Here is a 15,452-nt window from a genome sequence, read left to right as displayed (position 1 = left end):
ATATATAACTGAACCGCGCTCTGGCCCACCTCTTCTAACCGAGCGCGGCACAGAGTGATCACACTAGTCAAACGAACCGGGCTTTGGGGGTCAAACGTGCTCACGGGTAAGATTGCCTATAGTGTGACTACACCCTTATCTCCCGTATCCCGCACACACGAGTCTCTACGCACTCTCCCATCAAGTGTTGTCCCGCGCCGCACTCTGTTGCGTTGGGTCCCGCGGGAGTGCAGGTCTCTACTCGGAAGGTGGCTGTTCATACTGTTATGAAACTTTTAAATGAAAAAGTGCATAATACACTACTTTTGAATTCATTATTGAATTTTGTGCATAATGCGATTAATCGTGATTAAAATTTTTAATCGTTGCCCAGAACTAATATTAACATTTAAAAGAACTACCAAAATACTTTAAGATGGTTGTAGATAATGTATGGCATGTCACATCGCAAGTCACTCTCCAATAAGTTTTGTCAACTGCTTAAATAATTTGTATGCTCAGTTGCTAAAATGTTTTAGTATTTGTAGCATTGTTACGAATATTAGTCCATCATTATGTTTATAGTGCTGATGAAGTGCGGAGGAAATCTCTGGTTCTGAAGTTCCCCAAGCAGCAGCTTCCTCCTAAAAAGAAGAGACGTGTGGGGACAACGGTGCACTGTGACTACCTCAATGTAAGAGTATGTTTTAAGTGTTTCTTTGTACAGTAGTCATTTACAGGTCCCTATAGAGCCTGTATAAGTAATAAGCTTATGGTAGCTTCTTAGTGTGCCATCATCGTTCATTTTAACTCACTGCCTTTCTCTCAGCGTCCTCATAAGTCCATCCATCGTAGAAGGACAGACCCCATGGTCACACTCTCTTCAGTGCTGGAGAGCATCATTAATGACATGAGGGACCTTCCTAATGTAAGGCACATTCACCTATCTTTCTATACTATCTCTCTATACTAAACATGGACACATGCTATGAGACACTTATATGGTGTTTGTTTTTAGACATACCCGTTTCACACTCCTGTTAATGGCAAAGTAGTTAAGGATTATTACAAGATCATCACACGGCCGATGGACCTGCAGACGCTGCGTGAAAATGTTCGCAAGCGCATGTACCCTTCACGAGAAGAGTTCAGAGAGAGTGTTGAACTCGTCTACAAAAACAGTGCTACATACAATGGTACTTTCACATGTAACTCGTAGAGAAACTTAATTTCTTTATTCAGGCGAGACATACTCATGATCTGTTTTTTTGTGTTTTCAGGTGCAAAGCATCCTTTAACTCTCGTCAGTCAAGCAATGTTGAATCTGTGTGATGAGAAACTCAAAGAGGTAGATGTGTATCTTTTACTAGGACTACACATACTTGCAAAGAAATTAAAGGGGTGGTTCACTGTTTTTTATTTATGCTCAAACAGCAACATTAGACACTAACTAACGTTAAAAAAGTGCAATCGCAATGAACCACCCCTTTAAGGACTAATTCTTATCACTCTCTTTGCAGAAAGAAGAGCGTTTGGTTCGTTTGGAAAAAGCCATTAATCCCCTTCTGGATGATGATGATCAGGTCGCTTTCTCCTTCATCCTTGACAACATTGTCACACAGAAGATGATGGCCGTACCTGACGTGAGTGATGTTATTTCCTGTTCTAGCCATATACATTTTATATTTACTTGTATTTAGGTATTTAGGACAAATTTCCTATTCTTTTAATAATTCGTATTTAATGTCTGTCCAGTGTTATTAACTGCAAGTCAGTTTGAGCAATATTAACCTATTTGATCTTTTTTTTTTTTCTAAATTCTTTATTGGATTTTTTTTTTTTTACATTAAAAATAACAAGTGCACAGATAACAAACCCATTTACCACAATTTAAAATTACGTAATAGTAGCCCCTCAATTAACAAACTCCAGCCAGTTACATACATTTTAGCAGTAAAATTAAATACCCTGCACTATAATAAAATTAGAAAATACATAACAAAATAATACATAAATGCATAAATAAATTAATAAGTAAAATAAAATTAATAAAAAATGTATATAAATAAAAAATACAAAGGCGGGCATGGATGTAAGTGCTCAGTGACTTTTTACCAAAAACTTTATACAAGTAAACACCTATTTAATCCAAATATGAAATGTAGGGATATTTAAATTTTTACATAAAATTATCAAAGTATTATGACATCAAAAGAGAGGACCAGCTAATCTGTCAATTAGTAAAAAAATTAAGTTAATTGCTTTTTCTTAATTAGTTAATATCTATCTTTCTCTCTGTAGTCCTGGCCCTTCCATCATCCTGTTAACAAGAAATTTGTTCCTGATTATTATAAAGTCATCATCAACCCCATGGATCTGGACACACTCCGTAAGGTCAGGACGATCTGTGTGTTGATGCAAGAATCTTCAGTTAAAATGTGATTTATTTAAGAATCTCTGAGTTGTGTGCGTGTTTGTGTGTAGAACATCTCCAAACACAAGTATCAGAACCGAGAGGTGTTTCTTTCTGATGTCGGTCTCATTCACACCAACAGTGTCAACTACAATGGTGAGAAACATGAATCTTTTAGTTATGAAAATGCTGTTTCATCTCAACAAAAATTGTGGTTTCACCTTTATATAAATTTTTACTTTTTCAGGACCTGATAGTCCTTACACCAAAACATCTCTGGAGATTGTAAACATCTGTAAGCAGACTCTAGCAGAGGTATGTCTGTGTGCAAGTGAGTGAGCTCTTTGCTGTTTTCATGTGCTTTGACTTGTTTTTGAAATGTTTAATGTGTATGTGTCTGTTAGTATGACGAACACCTGACTCAACTGGAAAAAGACATCTCTACTGCTAAAGAAGCTGCTCTGGATGCTGCAGACCTTGAGAGCTTAGACCCCTTTACCCCTGGACCGTACACACCTCAGGTACATGCACAGATTACACTGAGGGCGTAATCTCGGGTGTCTCAAGCGCTCTGTGTGCAAGTGTATTTTGTAGCCAGTGAAATGAAGCATGTCAGCATAAGAGATTCTGACAGAAATAGAACAGAAGGCTTGTATTTCTCTCTCTCTCTCCTGCATAATCCAAACTTTCTGTACTGCACAGCTGTTTGATGCACATTTCCTCACTGTTCCTGTCTTTTCCTCCTCCCTTTATGACAACCTGTTTGTCTTTCTGTGAATGGGGCTTTTTCTTTTTCTTTTCTTCTTATTTTTCATGATTTTCCTTTTGTTTACTATCCTTTACTATCCTTTTCTTTCTTTCTTTCTTTCTTTCTTTCTTTCAGCCTGATGTGTGTGAGAACAGTGTGTCTGTGAGTTTGCAGGGAGATTCTAGTCTGTTAGCTGAGGCTACGCTAATCCCTCCCACCCTTGAGAAAAGAGGGGGGCAGGTATTCCTCTCCTTCTCTGTCCATTCGTTTATTCCTCTGTCCATTCATCTCTTCATTCATTTTATTGGCTGGCTTGCTTTACCCCTTTAGATATGTCCTTCCACCCCACCATCCATTCTTGTGGTCACCCACCCCTGTACTGTGATGGTTTCTGTGTGTTGCTGCTTGATTTGCTTGCTAACCCATCTCCAGCGGCTATTAAGGATGTTTAGGATACATTTTAAAACTGGTATTTAGTGAGCTAAATTCAAAATCGGTCATTTCTTTCAAATTGAATCTCTTACCAGAACAAAACAATATAGTAACATTTGCAAGGAATGTAGCTGAAATTATTCTTTCAGGGACCAGTATGTAGTGGTTTCCGTATCTCAACCATTAACTGTTCTTTTGTTCGAAAAAAGCTTTAGGCTTTTAATGTGCAAAAAAATTATATCCAAAGATGATAAATTACCTCCCTCCATCTGTCCATCCTCTGCTGCATGCATTTTCTGATTGGTCCTCTCCTTCTGTGTAGTTTTCTTAACTACTTTTTTGTGTACACCTTCCAAAGGGCCGTCACGGCAGAGGCCGAATGGGTGAGGAGGAGTCTGATGTGGACATTGAAGGATATGAGGAAGATGATGATGGCAAACCTAAAACACCTGCTCCGGTAATAGTCTTGGGCAAAAAAAAACCTTCATCCAGAGGTCTTTAACATGGAAACCTCAGTCCCCTGTTCCCCCCCCCATTATTGATTGATTTAATGAACGAATTATTGTGTACAAAATGAAAATATGCATTAAGCAATAGCACATTATCTGTGGTTTAGCTGAATGTTTCATTGTCAGAGATTTGAGTGTTGTATGTGCTTCTAGGCTGACGAGGGTGATCTGGATGATGAAGATGAGGATGATGAAGATGATCTTCTAATGCGGCCACAGAGGCGTATGCATAGGGATGATGAGGAGGAGGAGGACGATGAAAGCTCCAGCCGGCCAGCACATGCCAGTGTGCTCTACCAGGATCTGCTGATGTCAGATGCAGAAGACGACGCTAGTGAGGAGGAAGGCGATAATCCATTCTCCTGTGAGTCTGTGTGTACTCATGAATATAGGAGTATTTGTGGGATATTTTGGCTGTATGTGTAACATTGACTCTATCTGCTCTCCACTGAAGCTATCCAACTGTCAGAGAGTGGCAGTGACAGTGATGCTGAGCTGGGGCATCAGGAGAGCACCCGGATTGGACTAGAGCAGGAAGAGAGTATGATGTCTTACGAGGGGGAGGGACCTGATGGGGTAATGCACATGGAGGACAGCAATGTCAGGTGAGAATATATGCAAAAAAAAGCATATTGTTGTTCGAGTAACGCTGATGTAATTCCAGATGAAGTCGTGGTTTTGTTTCACTGTTTGTGATTTGCTACTGTTCTTCAGGAACTGCAGGACTCTAGAGTCTAATAATGTTTGTCTTGTACTTAGATAAGTGCTGTGATTCATTTATTTTACATTATTTAAATGATTTACAGTACTTCCTAATAAATTGTCCTGTGTTATTCTTTGGGGCATCTTGGTAATGCCCTCGGTCAGCTATTCTAGTCATGCTCCATACTGTTCTCATCTACATGAATTGGTAAAGGATTAATTTATGTTTCTAAAGCATGTCATAGCAACAATAAAATCTCACAAATTCTAAATCAGGCTAATGCAGGCAAAAACTACTACTGCTCAAAAGTTTGGAGTCAGTAAGATGTGATCCTTTCTAAAGAATCATGTGACACTGAAGACTGGAGTAACGGCTGCTGAAAATTCAGCTTTGCCACGTCTGGACAAAATGACATTTTAAAATATATTCAAATAGAGAACTGTTATTTGAAAATGTAATAATATTTCACAATATTACTGTTTTACTGCGTTTTTGATCAAATAAATGCAGCCTTGGTGATGATCATAAGAGTCTTTCAAAAACATTGAAAAATCTTAGACTTCAAACATTTGAATGGTCGTGTGCATGAAGTAGGTCACAGATTTCTGATTCACATGCTCTGTTTGATTTTAGTCTTTCTACCTTTACTTTTTCAGCCTGTTAATACCGTACAAAGTTAATATAACACTACAAAACTGTTGACAGCATCTCTGTAGATAACTAATATATAACTAATATAAAAAAAACTATCAACTACACTAAAAAATCAGCTGAAGCTTGTGTTATCATGAACACACTTTACTATGTTGAGAACTGTGTGCGGGATAGCTGCATATTCTCTTAAGATTTTAAGAATCCATTATTGAATTTTTTTGGATGAAAATCATTGTACCATTGCCAGTAAGGCAGTGTGGCTATTTTAATTAAATGCCATGTCTTCTTATAAAGTCTCTGTATAAACTCTTTCACTTACACTTCCTGTGTGTTACAGCTACGGCAGTTATGATGATGGAGACAGTCAGATGCATAGGCTTGTGTCTAGCCCCAGGACAGGAGAACGAGATGGAGAGGAGGTGTATGGGATAAGTGAAGAGGAAGAAGAGGAGGAGGAAGATGAACGGAGACGAGGTCCTAGTGTTCTCACACAGGCACAGCTCAGTGATGATGAGGAGGACAGTGAAGAATTCAGATCCGTTGGTGGAGACAGTGACATGGATTCTGACAACTAACACACGCTTATTCCTCTTCTGTTATATGTTGTGTGTGTAACTGTGTCCTGCAGGTGATCATGGTGTTGCACATAACTGTATATTTCGTCCTGCTCTTATGGTTGTGTTTTACATGTTGTTATTTTTATATGACTTATTGATCCTGTTTGAGGGATTCAGACAACTTTTGTGATGTGAGAAATAAATTGTATCTGAAGGGAACAAATTGTGATTTTTGTCCCTCCTAAACCTAGATCAACTCTCCTGCTAGTCTTGATCTTGCTCCTATAATCCGTTTTTCTAAAATTAATTTGAAAACACTTTGAACTCAAACCCTGGCAGCTCATATTGCCAGTTGGCATTAGCAGTTTCAAGTAAGTTGTGAAAACTGTCCTATGATGTGACTGTTATCATCATGGAAATATACAATACAGAAATGCATCGTGGGGCAGTTGTGGCCTAATGGTTAGACAGTTGGATTTGTGACACAAAGGTTGCAGGTTCAAGTCTCAGTACCTGCAGGAATTGTAGGTGTTCCATTTTCATCAGTCCTGCAGTGTGGCACCACCTGATTTACGCTACTGTTCAAGTTTGTGGTTCGTAAGATTTTATCTTTTTTAGGGAAATCTCTTATGGTGAGCATAAAATCAAAAATACAGTAAAACTAATGTATGAAATAATACAATTTCAAATAATGTTTTTTTACTTGAATATACTTTAAAATGCGTTCATTCTAATACGCTGATTTGGTGCTCAAGAATAATTTATTCATTTAATGTTGTGCTGCTTAACATTTTTTTGATTAAAAGTTAAAAAGAACAGCATTTATTTAAAATAGAACTCATTTGTAACATTATAAATGTCTTTACTTTTTTTTGATTGATTGATTGATTTTTCTTGCTGATTAGTATTCACTTTTGAATGGTAGTATGTTTGTGAGCATGTGAGCCTAAATATCAGAAGAAAAAAAAAATTATAAAAAATAAACTGATAAATGTCCCGCATTGTGACATGATACACACCATCTAAAACTATTTAAAATAGAATTGTAATAATTGTTACAACTTTTATGAGTTTTATAACTTTTATAAGTTCATGGCTTCATTAATGTTAATCCAAACCACCAAAAGCCCACTGAAGTGAATTAATGAAGGGGGGGGGAATCACATGTCCACACTGGCAAATATCTGCTGAAAACTGCAAGAGTTTCACATACACTGTGTGTTGGTGAGTGTTTGCGCATGCTCCAGCTCTCACTGTGTTGGGTGTAAATACCATAAATACCCCCGTCAGGTGCAAAGAGCCTTTTATACAAGTGTCACTGGTGGAGTTTGTGTGTGTGTGGGAACTAAAAGATGAAGGTCTTACTGTACGTGTGTTTCATCTTGTTTGTTACTAATGAGGCAACTGGACAGACACCAGACCGTAAGTGTGTGTTCAAAAATGTTGAAATGGTTATGTAGTATCTGTTTTAAAAATAATTATGATACATTATATGCAAACTAATGATCTTACTGTAGATTCTGTATGTGTGTTCTTCAGCCTGTAATAATGTTATTGACTTTAACCGATGTCTGAATGGTGGGGTGATCTGTGATGAGAAAATTAGCAGATGTATCTGTTTCGAGGGACAACCATTCTGTCGGTAATCTGCTCCTTACAGATGACTTTTCTGTGATACTCTACACAGTAGTTTAAACACAAGCTTCACTCCTTTCCACTGTTCTCTGTGTAGGTGCAACAGTCAAAAAGGTGAGTTTTACGTTAATGAAGACTGCTCTCAGAAATGGACAGTTGTGACCTTTGCCCTGGTAGCATCTCTGCCTGGTCTCACACTCGCTGTGTTGGTTGGGGTGGTTGTTTATGTGATGATGTTGCCATCAAACAAGAGCCACACAGGGTGAGAATGACAAACACAACTCTAGAAGTCCTTTTAATGTAATTAAATGTAGCTTTATTGATTCTGAATATCATCAGGCGAATCTTTATGTCTTGCATAGCCTGACTTTATGAGTGTGATTAAAAAATATGACTTAAAGCCCATGATGCTCATTAAGTCATTAAATGTTATGTCTAACAAGTAATTCATTCTGTCTCTGTGCATGTTTGTGTTCAGTGAAGGAATAACAACATCCAAGACAGCCTCTAAAGAGCAGGACTTGTTCCCTGGTGTTGCTTTTGCTTCTGATATGAATGTGAGTCTGCTTAAAGGCAGAGTAAGCGATACAAGTTTGTTTTGCTATTCGGCCCGAATCAGTTTTCTAAAGTGTTTTTGAAAAATCACATACCCTGCCTTTAATGTGTGTGTTAATGATTGATAGCAACAGCACAGGGTTGCCATAATCTTAATCAGAAACATGGATCTATCTGGAAATGCCTTTGGAAGTCATAAAAAACATAGCATAAGACATTTTTTAAGCCTGACGGATCTGACAGGTGTATCGATATATTAGCTTCTTGAGTGATCTGCCAAGTATTAAAATGCACATGGTCTTGTGATCTCTAATTTTTTTCTGCCTTTTGTCTTGCTTTCAAAGGGTCAGCCTCCCCCTAACATGAGACCTGTACAACAAGGTCATATTCCCATGACAGCCATGCCCAACCACCCGTATGTGATTTTTATCTGATTAGAATTAGTATTATTTTAAGGCATAAAAATAATTAAGAGTTCTTTCAGAGTAGTGGCATGAAAACATTCAAATTACACTTGATCTATTTGCATCTGTAGAGTTCAGTTACAAAAGTCTTAGATCTTTGAGTTCATCTCATGAAAAATGGGGGCAAAAACTAGTGTTGCGTTTATAATTTTGTTCAATGTAAATTCTTCATTGCTCTCCATTGACAAAACTAACTATCAGATAATCTGGCATATTTAGCACACGATTAATTAGCATGTAAAACTGCTCATGAGGCTGAGTTAAGAGTCAGTTTGAACTGAACTGAATCAACTGACTCAAGTTGAATAGCAATGCTGTCATCTGTAGAACTGCTTTATTTTTTCATAATTTATTAATTTTGTTATTGTTATGACACTATTGTCCTATTAGAGAATTTAGCTTGTTTCCGTAATTGAGTTTCCATGAATGATTCTGCTGATTTCCGGTTTAATACTGTGGTGCTGTTTTGAAGCAATCTGTATTGTATAAAGTGCTTTAGAAATAAAGGTGATTTGACTGAATTAAAATGCTTGTTGGATCATGAAGAATCTGTCTCTTAAATGTCACTTTGATTGTCTCCACAGCATGTACACCGGGATGCGTGACCCTCCCATGGGAGGTCCTGTGCAGCCCTACAGGTAATTGATAATTCTACATAAAATGATTAAGAGCTCATATGATTTCACAGCAGATTCTCTGGCAAAATATATTGTATGCATATTTATATTAAGATCATAAAGTGAAAATCTTAGTCTCCATGTTTTGTATTCCACATCCTGGCGTTTAATTAAGTGGTTTTTATTTTGTGCATTTGCGTGATTGTAGCTATGGCGCCGTTCGGGGTCAGATTGTTAGCAACCCTTATGCTAGAGATTCACCCAGCCGAAACCCCTATGAAGAGCACAGTCCTTCTGCAGACCACCACAGTGATTACAGACCACGTGTCCCTTCACACACATATGATGACCTGGTATGGTTCAAGATTAAACATTTCAGTTTCAGAAACTGTTCAGTAAACGTTTATGAGTTTATTTGTTTTCCTCCATGGGGATATTATGGTACAATATACAGCACATGAGCAATTCTGAAGCAGTGCTCTGATAAGATATAAGCTTACTGTGGATGAGCAAAGGTCTTCTCCTTAAATAAATCATCCTTCTGCTCTTTATCGTTCCAACAGAAACACAACCAGCCCTATTCTCCTGCACCACTCTATGGTTCCTCTGAGCATGGAAACCTCCGCAATGGATTTCCACGACCCCAATTAAGTCTACGATACTAGATTTTTAAAAAAAAAAGATTTTTTTCTGTTAAAACAGAAAATATATTTTTAGGATTTTGAACAATGGAAGAAACAAAAGTTATACAATAAAGACTTGGCCAGGATGTTGAATGGGAATGACACGAGGAATTTACGGAAAACAACTTTATTATTTCCTGCTTTAAATCTGATCTCTATTATCAGCTGTAAATATGTTTATACTGGGTGATTTATACTGAAAAATTAAAATTTTAAAAAATTTAATTCTTTCCTACATTAAATACAAATGCAATTCTGCAACCTGTTTGCTTCCTCACTTGAAATTCCAAAATTTATTTGGAGTTTAAAAAGGCATTCTCAACTTAATTATGAATGGCATATAAACAATATCCGATTTTTGGTTGTCATTTTGGATCATCAGCTTTTGCACTTGTAAAGTCGATTGCTGTCATTAAAACAAGGACATACCGAATTATCCTAAATTCATGTTCCTTTTTCCAATTCAATGTCTCTCAAAATCTTATGCTGATAATACATTTGAAATGTTTTGTATTAAATCACAAAGCAAGCATTATTACTAGAGACCTCAGATTGATAGTTGATTTCTCTTTATGTTTACTGAAGAACTGAAAGTTGACCTCACAATGAGTTTTCCAAAAGAAAAGCAAAGCTGGCAGATAATAAATACATTTCAGATTAAAAAGGCAGTCTAGACAGTTTGTTTCAACATCCCACAGTTTCTTCAGCAATTCTGAACCACACTGTCAGATCCATGCAAGTGCTGATATTAGTTCTAAATGCTCTTTCAGAACCGTCTTCACTGAAGTATCTCTTCTGAAACAGACAACGAGGCCTAGCAATATTGGCTAATACTTAACGAGCATGCAGTCTTAACTGGCTTCAAATCAAACAGCACATTAGGTGTAATTGTGTGGGTGACAATGTCCTTCTGAGTCAACTGATTTTGACTCTAAAAGCTGACAGTACAGGGAACACTTACACTGTAGAAATGCTGCACTCAAAACAACATCCAGGAAAAGGCAAACTTTTAATCATGTAGGAAAGGGTGACGCCCAATCATCCGTCTCCACAGATGCTCAGGGGTTTAAGGTCTCATTTAAGCTCACCAAGATTTAAGATTTACATAGAGACATATAAAAGAATGTCAAATACGCAAACTCGGTTTAGAAAAAAAAAGGAACCACCTTAACTAACCACTACAGTGCCACTCTCTGTTGTGTCCATGTCACATATTGGCAGCATTGGGAGGTTTATTGGAGGGAACTGAAGGGATGCGTGTGTATGTGAGTGTGTGAAATCAGATCAGCCCATGTTTTTGCGGTTGCCGTATCCTCTCCGGTGTGTGTCTTTCCAGTCGTCCCAGTCACGTGCCTTCTGCAGTGCCTCTTCATCATCGTTCTCTTCCTTCCTCTCTCTTTCTGCTCTCTCATCTTCCTCTACATCACCATCTGCTGAGGTGGAAAGACAGAGCCACTTGATGATCTGAGCTAAAACTGAGCTAAGTGAAAGTAAGACTGAGGGACAAAATCATTTAATCATCCGTTAATACATTCTAAATATAATCTATGTTCTGCAAAAGCACTCAATATGTATGTAAGCACCTGCACTGCGTGGTATGCCCTGGTCAGGTAAACATCCTTGCCGCCGGTGCTGCTCATACCAATCATCCACTGTCATGGTGGGAAGACTGGGATACCCTGCACCAAACACTCTGCAAAACATTCAAGAAAAAAAAAAAAATAATTCACACAAACTAATACTGCAGCACTGAACTTCACACACTCAAATGCACACGTACTTTGCCTGCACAGCATCCTTAGTCAGGATAAAAGGCTTCATGGGTGGTCTTTTAGGTGGAGATGGCTGGGGGGCGCTCTACAGAAACAAACAATTATTAATAAAGCTATCAATCAATTTAAATATTTAAATTATGATCAGTGTTGGGAAGGTTATTTTGGGAAATGTAACAGGGTACAGATTACAAGTTACTCTATTTAAAATGTAGTAAGTAGTGTGACTATTTCTATTACTTTAACAAAATTTCGGTAAGTTTATTTTAGGGTATCCTTGTTACATGTACTTACTATTATAATAACAATAAATGATGCATAATTACATGCAAGTAACATTAAACCAAACCCTAATCCTAACCATATAGTAAGTACATGTATTTAATTAATATTACTCAGTACTTAAATGTATAATTACACTGTAGCAAGGACAAAATTTCTAATGTTTTTAACTGTTAATCACATTCAAACATTTAAACCAGGCAGGGTTAACCTTACAGTAGCACACAACACTGATTACTGTCAGACTTTTAAAAGCCTTCATCACTTGAATTAAGATAATAATAATTTAAATTTTAAAGCACAGCCACAAAATCAGACTTTAGCACCTCTTTGTACATTGAGATCCTAACCATATAGTAAGTACATGTAGTTAATTAATATTACTCAGTACTTAAATGTATAATTACACTGTAGCAAGGACAAAATTTCTAATGTTTTTAACTGTTAATCACATTCAAACATTTAAACCATATATATATAAACCCAAATAGCAAATAAAACAGTTATCGAATAAACGTGTGTCCTAAACTCCTGAAACATTGGTGTCTTGTATTCTAGAGCAGTCAATGCAATTTATAAACAAAATCAATTAAATCTGTGTGTGTGTTAACATTTTCATAATTAACTAATTTAATTGCACATTTTTTCTCAGCAACTTGATTACAATTACATTTATGGTTATGCATAATTACATGCAAGTAACCCTAAACCAAACCCTAATCCTAACCCTAACCATATAGTAAGTACATGTAGTTAATTAATATTACTCCGTACTTAAATGTATAATTACACTATAACAAGGACACCTTAAAATAAAGTGTAACCACATTTATTTTGCAAATTACGTAATTCCATTACATGTAACTAGTTACTCCCCAACACTGATTAATATATATTTTCTGCAGTAAATCAGAGGTAGGTTGAGCGGTAGATATGCAACCACATCATTCACACAAAAAAAAAACAACACACAGATGCGATTCATTTGGCAATCATACACCTGCTTGAAAAGCTCCATCCGCTTCAGAATCTCCATCTCCTGGTTGATAGAGTCGATCTCCTCAATTGCTAGTGTGACCCACCTGCGGACATGCAGCAGGTAAAAATCTCTCACTACCTCTTCATCGGCTGAGCCAGATTCAACCAGCCCCCTGATCTCACTCAGCTTGGCTTCTGTCTCCTTACGCTGCTTAAACCTGGAAACAACTTACAGAGTAAATATGCCACACATGAACGTTACACAAACATTAGCACAACTGATGGAAAAGACACCAACCTTGTACAAATATTAACATATACACGATCATTCAAATGTGATTTTAAAATAATGTTTTTATTCAGCAAGGACAGTTTAAACTGATCAAAAATAACATTTATAATGTGACAAAACATTTCAAATAAACGCTGTTCTTTTGAACTTTCTATTCATCAGAGAACCCTGAACAAAAAAATGTATCAGTTTCCACCAAAATATAAGCACAACATTATTAATACTAAGAAATGTTTCTGGAGCACCAAATCAGCACATATTACAATAAAAAATATTATATATGAAACTATATTAAAACAGAAAACAGTTTCACAATCATCAGTTTTTACTGTATTTTTTTGATCAAATAAATGCAGCCTTGGCGAGCATAAGACACTTAATTTAAAAACATCTTTAAATATCTTACCCCAGTGTATTTATAAAATAATCGCATGTTAACAAATATTCAGTGCCAACCCACCTCTCTATTTTGGCTTGTCTTTGTGTTGCCATTGCGATGAGGTCTGGCTGTGCCACTGGCATCGGGACTGATGGATTGGTCTGCTCCTCAGTAGGAGTGTCTGCTGTGTTCTCGCTGGCTCTGGGCAGCTGAAAACTACACATTTCATAGTCCTTGCACCTCTGGAGGAAGTCCATGAAGTAGACGCGGGCCGCCTGCACGTGCTCCAGACGCTTGCTGGGGTTCACCTGTTTCATGGAGAGCGCTCCCAGAAGAGCCGGCAACAACAGGTACTTCAGGTCAGCTGTGGAGATTTCCTCCAATGCCTCATTACGACTACAGAAAAAACAAAGAAATTAATAAATACTCCTGTGAGTTTTATTTAGCGGTTGTTTTGTAATGATCATGTGACTCATTGGATTTTTTATTATTATAATTTTTTTTTTTTTGCAAAATGTGTTTCTCATGTTCAAATATTTTTCATATATATATTGTTGAACGGTATGTATAATTGTAATGTTAGTTTAATTGTCAGTTTATTATTTTAATAACACAAGGCAAAATACACACAAAATACATTCTAGATACTGGAAGAAAAATTATGTAGTCCTGTAATATTTATTAGTGCAAATCACTAACTGTGTAGCCAAATAACGAAATTAGTGAAGATATGACATCAACAATTCAGTGTAAAGCAGTGTACACAGCTGAGTCATACTCTATATAGCTGTTAAGAACTGAGTAACAATACATACACTTTTGTAGAAAGTGTTTACTGTTTACATTTACTGTTTTAATTGGCAACTAATGACTAGACAAAATATAAAGTTCTCGTTATCAGCGCGTCGCTCGCTCGCTGTCCTTTGACAGCTACGTTGATGATAACAGGAGCGGTTTAATATGTCGCCTCGGGTACACTCGGCGTTTTAGTGTGTGTGTGTGTGTGTGTGTGTGTGTGTGTGTGTGTTCCTCTAACCTGAACAGGTCCAGCTGATTGACCATCCGTGTCGCCTCCTCCAGCTGCATGATAGCGCGCTTCACTTTCACCTGCACCGCATTGGAGCTGCTCGGCTCGTTTGTAGTGTCCACCTCTTCAAACAGCTTCCAGCCCCGGTCCAGTAAATCCGACAGTTTCGGAGCCTCTGAACCACTGGGGTTTTGTATACTGTTAGCGTCTTCAGCGGCCGCCATTTCTCAAAGCGTATTTGTCCAGCTCGGCTTCCGTTTGTTCCAGTTCTTTGTTTCCGGTCGGTTCTCTGTGTTGCAGTTCTGGCGTCTCACTGTAGATGTCAACAGAGTCAGTATGACGCTAATGTCGCACGAGAGACCTCTTTAAATAACAAATAGTTATTTATATAAAGTTAAAGCTGCAGTCCGTAACTTTTTTTGGTTATAAATTACCCGAAATAAATATTTGAGCAAGTACATACCCAGCCAGTGTTCAAAACCATCTCCTTACTTTAGCCTGTTTCACAACTGTTAGCTTATAATAATGTTTTCTCATTTGAGTGGTACTGGTAGGTTTTCGCGGGAAAGTCGAGCATGCTGCTGCGTCATTACATCACTTCTGTAAACATAAAGAAGTTGTCCCGGCTACTAGGCTATCGTATGTGAGGATCCTGCAGGTGGCAGATTGTTTGTAGCCTTTTCTCACAGCAGCCAGAATAATGAAATGTATCATTTTGTTGGCGGATTGTAATCCAAAGGATTATGTGTTTATGAAACACATGTGAATGAAAT

At 37.4% G+C, this 15,452-nt stretch overlaps 3 protein-coding genes across 11 annotated transcripts in view; 2 read left to right on the top strand and 1 right to left on the bottom strand.

The window, feature by feature from the left end:
- LOC107746351 (transcription initiation factor TFIID subunit 1-like) overlaps positions 1 to 6,209 on the top strand; it is a 25,831-nt gene extending 19,622 nt beyond the window's left edge. For 4 of the 5 annotated variants that reach the window (XM_016560513.1, XM_016560515.1, XM_016560511.1 and 1 more), the window contains 13 exons: positions 565 to 679; positions 809 to 907; positions 998 to 1,175; positions 1,260 to 1,327; positions 1,500 to 1,622; positions 2,281 to 2,373; positions 2,464 to 2,548; positions 2,640 to 2,707; positions 2,797 to 2,913; positions 3,931 to 4,029; positions 4,235 to 4,445; positions 4,536 to 4,686; positions 5,776 to 6,209. In XM_016560513.1, coding sequence (XP_016415999.1) covers positions 565 to 679; positions 809 to 907; positions 998 to 1,175; positions 1,260 to 1,327; positions 1,500 to 1,622; positions 2,281 to 2,373; positions 2,464 to 2,548; positions 2,640 to 2,707; positions 2,797 to 2,913; positions 3,931 to 4,029; positions 4,235 to 4,445; positions 4,536 to 4,686; positions 5,776 to 6,013 — 1,645 coding nt within the window. In that variant the 3' untranslated portion in view covers positions 6,014 to 6,209. The remainder of the gene's footprint in view (positions 1 to 564; positions 680 to 808; positions 908 to 997; positions 1,176 to 1,259; positions 1,328 to 1,499; positions 1,623 to 2,280; positions 2,374 to 2,463; positions 2,549 to 2,639; positions 2,708 to 2,796; positions 2,914 to 3,930; positions 4,030 to 4,234; positions 4,446 to 4,535; positions 4,687 to 5,775) is intronic. The other variant, XM_016560514.1, reaches the window with a different exon arrangement.
- Positions 6,210 to 7,271: 1,062 nt separating this feature from the next.
- LOC107746416 (uncharacterized) lies at positions 7,272 to 11,012 on the top strand. The gene is made up of 8 exons (XM_016560638.1): positions 7,272 to 7,417; positions 7,535 to 7,637; positions 7,728 to 7,892; positions 8,109 to 8,187; positions 8,530 to 8,600; positions 9,183 to 9,287; positions 9,475 to 9,619; positions 9,830 to 11,012. Exons 1-8 carry the CDS (start codon positions 7,348 to 7,350, stop codon positions 9,929 to 9,931), a joined length of 840 nt encoding a protein of 279 aa, XP_016416124.1. The 5' UTR covers positions 7,272 to 7,347; the 3' UTR covers positions 9,932 to 11,012.
- An 87-nt stretch (positions 11,013 to 11,099) lies between these two features.
- The window catches only part of LOC107746347 (immunoglobulin-binding protein 1-like), an 8,096-nt gene continuing 3,743 nt past the window's right edge, over positions 11,100 to 15,452 (bottom strand). For 2 of the 5 annotated variants that reach the window (XM_016560505.1, XM_016560506.1), the window contains 5 exons: positions 13,734 to 14,048; positions 13,004 to 13,199; positions 11,730 to 11,806; positions 11,533 to 11,642; positions 11,100 to 11,382 (listed from right to left, as the gene is read on the bottom strand). In XM_016560505.1, coding sequence (XP_016415991.1) covers positions 11,234 to 11,382; positions 11,533 to 11,642; positions 11,730 to 11,806; positions 13,004 to 13,199; positions 13,734 to 14,048 — 847 coding nt within the window. In that variant the 3' untranslated portion in view covers positions 11,100 to 11,233. Of the gene's footprint in view, positions 11,383 to 11,532; positions 11,643 to 11,729; positions 11,807 to 13,003; positions 13,200 to 13,733; positions 14,049 to 14,688; positions 15,005 to 15,142; positions 15,229 to 15,452 lie in introns of those variants that run through there. The other 3 variants (XM_016560503.1, XM_016560507.1, XM_016560504.1) reach the window with 3 other exon arrangements.

Source organism: Sinocyclocheilus rhinocerous, unplaced genomic scaffold (assembly GCF_001515625.1).
Source record: "Sinocyclocheilus rhinocerous isolate Xijiao unplaced genomic scaffold, SAMN03320098_v1.1 scaffold77, whole genome shotgun sequence".
Lineage (NCBI taxonomy): Eukaryota > Metazoa > Chordata > Actinopteri > Cypriniformes > Cyprinidae > Sinocyclocheilus > Sinocyclocheilus rhinocerous.
Note: the sequence above shows the minus strand (reverse complement) of the source record. Positions and strands in the feature narration are given on the sequence as shown.